This window comes from Acanthisitta chloris, unplaced genomic scaffold (genome assembly GCF_000695815.1).
Source record: "Acanthisitta chloris isolate BGI_N310 unplaced genomic scaffold, ASM69581v1 scaffold31219, whole genome shotgun sequence".
Taxonomy (NCBI): Eukaryota; Metazoa; Chordata; class Aves; order Passeriformes; family Acanthisittidae; genus Acanthisitta; species Acanthisitta chloris.
In genome coordinates this window covers 20,202-24,144 of record NW_008692491.1, presented here as the reverse complement: position 1 = coordinate 24,144, position 3,943 = coordinate 20,202, and the positions used below count along the sequence as shown (strand labels likewise).

The 3,943-nt window shown below is 46.4% G+C and overlaps 1 protein-coding gene across 1 annotated transcript in view; it reads left to right on the top strand.

Moving 5' to 3' along the window:
* Nucleotides 1–599: 599 nt before the first annotated feature.
* The window catches only part of LOC103809826 (ecto-NOX disulfide-thiol exchanger 2-like), a gene marked incomplete at its 5' end in the record, with an annotated part of 7,636 nt that continues 4,292 nt past the window's right edge, over nt 600–3,943 (top strand). Inside the window, 4 exons of the mRNA XM_009082696.1 lie at nt 600–714; nt 1,729–1,910; nt 2,467–2,574; nt 3,370–3,426. Of these exons, the coding sequence (XP_009080944.1) occupies nt 600–714; nt 1,729–1,910; nt 2,467–2,574; nt 3,370–3,426 (462 nt within the window). The remainder of the gene's footprint in view (nt 715–1,728; nt 1,911–2,466; nt 2,575–3,369; nt 3,427–3,943) is intronic.

The following is a 3,943-nucleotide window of genomic DNA, read 5'->3' as shown; positions in this document are numbered from 1 at the left end:
ATATATATAATGTTGCTAGCATATGATATGTTTTTAGGTATAATTTAAAATGTCTCTTACCTTATTGTAGCTATCAGATGCTGAGTAAAGGATTTCTCAGCCTTTTGGGGTAACCTTGAGGAGGTCCCTGCTCAAGGGAGACCCCCACCCTGCCACCTACCTGCTGCCACACAGGTGGGCTCAAGGGGCTGCAGGTATTTGTAGTGCCAAGAGATGGACTTGTAGGCAAATGTCCTTGGCTGTACATGCAGGCATGCAGCTGTAGTGGCATTGGTTTGGTCTGTCCCAGCTCAGGCTGGAACTTTTGGCTCTAGAGAATTTAGGGCTGAGCAAAATTCCTTGTGGTTTCCACAGCAAGGCTGACCTGCCTCACTGCAAGAGCCGAAGGGATGGAAGAGTCAGTAATTTCCATAGGACTGACAGATTGACTCATGCTGGATATTGTCCTTGATTTAATCATCTGTGCCAGTTTTTAAGTCATTTCCCCTTTCTTGTATCATGGAGTTGCATTTTGCAGACTGAGACTTCAACAACTTTTCATCCAACCAATCGGTTTCTTGTAACCTGCATTGAAACCCCCTCTACTTTCTGAACCTCAGGAAATCCGTAACATCCATAATGATGAGCTGATGGGTATTCGGAGAGAGGAGGAAATGGAAATGTCTGATGAAGAAATAGAAGATCCATCAGAGATGAAAGAAACAGAAGAATCGGGTAAAATCACTTTGTACAGCTCATAAAGTACTTCTCTTCAGCAGTTTCTGCTAGGAGCCCCATTCTGAGTGTTTCGTACCCCACAATGGTCACAGGCAGAGCAAATCAGCTGCAGTAACCTGGAGCCATTTCTTCTCTGCCTGGCTCTGTAGCCAGTGCTTGTCACAGCTCCCTGCCATGGTGAGGGGAACCTAGAGTGGTGTCTGAGCTGCTGTCCCTAGTGAGATATTTGGGATTCATGGAGCTGGATGTGGAGAAGCTGTAAGCTCCCTGCCACGTGTGCAGGTAATGGTATAGGTGCAGCAGTGTGAGGCTGAGGCCACCCTGCTTTTGCAGCTGCTTTGCTGGGATGTCCCATTCCAGTGCACCCCTGATGTCTGTGTGAGAGGTTCTTTTCCTCCTTTTTTTTTTTTCCTCTTTAAATCTAAATACTGCATTCACACTGAGAGGGGCTCTTTGTCTAGAGGAGCTTGTTTTGCAAAGAAATCGGGGAATCATGGAATGATTTGGGTTGAGGGGGACCTTAAAGCTCATCTTGTTCTATCCCTTGCCATGGATAGGGACACTGTTCACATGAGCTCCAAGTCCTATCCAGTCTGGCCTTGAACACTTCCAGGGATGGGGCAGCCACAGCTTCTCTGGGCAACATGTGCCAGTGCCTCACCCCTCTCAAAGGAAAGAACTTCTTCCCAGTATCCCACCTAACCCTGCTCTCTGCCAATGGGAAGCCATTCCCTGTGTCCAGTCCCTCCAGGCCCTTGTCCAAAGTCCATCCCAGCTCTCCTGGAGCCCCTTTAGGAGCTGGAAGGGTTCTCCAGGCTGAACATCCCCAGCTCTCCCAGACTCTCTCCATAGCAGAGGTGTTCTAGCCCTGTGATATCCCAAACAGTGCTTGGGAGATATTCCTTTGGGTGCTCTGGATTCGTAACCAGAGCTGCTGAGCCCCTGTGTGCTGGGGGAGAGCACCCAGGGGCTTCTTGCCCCCAGTTTTCTGACTTCTGGGTTGTTCCCCAGCACTGATGTCGCAGGTGGAGGCGCTGAAGGAGGAGAACGACAGCCTGCGCTGGCAGCTGGACGCGTACCGCAACGAGGTGGAGCTGCTGAAGCAGGAGCAGGGCAAAGCCAGCCGGGATGAGGACACCACCAAGGAGCAGCAGATGAAGCTCCTCCAGCAGGCTCTGCAGGGAATGCAGAAGGTGGGCCTGGACTTTGCCTTAGCTGGGACCTTGCTGCAGAGGCAAAGGGGCTGGGATAGGGGACAGAAACAGGTAATGGCATTTTGGCTTGCTGTGGGATCCAAACTGGCAAATTGAAGCAACTTTGTAATTTTCAGTGTTGCCAAAAAAAACCCAAACAACCAAATTTGAAATCACTGATTGTGTGTGAACCAGTGTCACATAGAAGCAATCCATAGTTCATGGATTCCTTGTGTGGTCTTTGCTTGACTATGCTGTGACTTCCAGAGCACCAAGTGTGTGCTTACCTGCTCCATAACCATGTGAGTAAGGAAGAGGGAAATCCCATCTATTAATGGGAATTACTGCCCTATGGTTGCACAGCCATGCTTTTCTATATGCTAATAGGCAAAGACATTTCTATGGTACACTGTAGGTTTTTGTTTTATCCTTACCTTATAATAGTTCTGGATGTGATCTGTGTCGTCTTCATGGAAAAGCCCTTCTTCATTCTATAGTCTTTAAATGGGAGGAGGTGGAAGGCAGGTTAAGAACTGAGTTGATCTTTCTCTTCCAGCATCTTTTGAAAGTTCAAGAGGAATACAAAAAGAAAGAAGCTGAGTTAGAAAAAGTGAAAGAAGACAAATGGAAAATAGAAACATTACTAGAAAACCTGAAGGAGCAGGTATGTGCCATCCAGTGCTTCATGTTCTCAGCAATAAGTGCAGTGCTTGGATTTCATGGTCCATCAGGAGTGTGGTGGAGGACCCTCTGCACCTTGTAGAGGATGCCCAGCCCTAGTAGGAGCAGTTGTCTTTGGAAAGCGAGGAAAAAGTACCTGTCAAATTGGAGGATGTCTGTCAGTAATGGACTTGCTTGTTGCTTCATGTACCTGTGAGATAATGTAAGCAACTGTATAATAACTCATTATATAGTGCACAGTGGTATCACAGCTGGAGTGGATTCTTCTGCAGACTGAGCTTTAAAAGATAAGAAAGAAAGTTCTCAATTATTAAACATTGGTTTATAGATTTGTGTTTTAGGGATGTGTTCTGATCTGCCCTTTGTAAAACACTGTGGAATTGAAAGGTTTTGTCAGTGTGATAATATCCCTATGCTTACTGGGTTTATTCCAAATATAAATACATAGTGCTGCTTCTCAGGTGTGATCCACTCTGCTTTGATTGTGGATCCATGCATGAATCTACACTTGCTTGGTCCTCTCTATAGCACAGACACAATAAGACAAGAATCATGAGGCAGCACTTCTCCCTGCGCCCCACAAAGCCAGATGCTGGATTTATCTCAGATTCTCAATCTGTAGCCCACTTTTTTGCTGTGAGCTAGGGAAGATAAATTACTGTCTTTCTAGTAACTAAAAATGGCTTTGTATATTCCAGTCATCATCAGAGCAGGAGCTTCAGAAGAAAAATGAAAGATTAACATCAGTAATCTTTTCTTTTTTTTTGCCCATATATAGCAGAGCATGGCAGATGAAGAGGACAATGAACGAGATGCAGCTGATGGCCAAGGGAATGTAAGTCCAAGAGCTGCTTTGCTGCTACTCAGTCTGAATTTCTTACTGATGGAGAAGTGACACATGGGTGTAAAATGAGCAGTGGTTTCTGGTTTGGGTTTTGTGGGGTGTGTAAATGTGGTGCAGACACTCTGTCTTCATGTACAGTGGAAAGGTTCATCCCCCAGAGGGAAGAACCCATCTCCAGAGGGTGATTGGGCACTGGAACAGCTTCCCAGGGCAGTGGTCATAGCCACAAGCCTGACAGAGCTCAAGGAGCATTTGGACAATGCTCTCAGGCACATGGAGGGATTCCTGGGGTGTTCTGTGCAGGGCCAGGGGTTGGATTTGATGATCTTCGTGGTTCCCTTCCAACTCGGGAGATTCTATGATTCCATACAAACCAAAAGCATCAAGTTATCCATTGCTGGCAGATCCTGTCTGAAAGAACTGAATTGTTTGCATCACTGGAGTGTAGAAATGGAGTTTGGTGTGCAAGATCATTTATGGCAGTGTTAGTTCCACTTAGCCTTCAAAA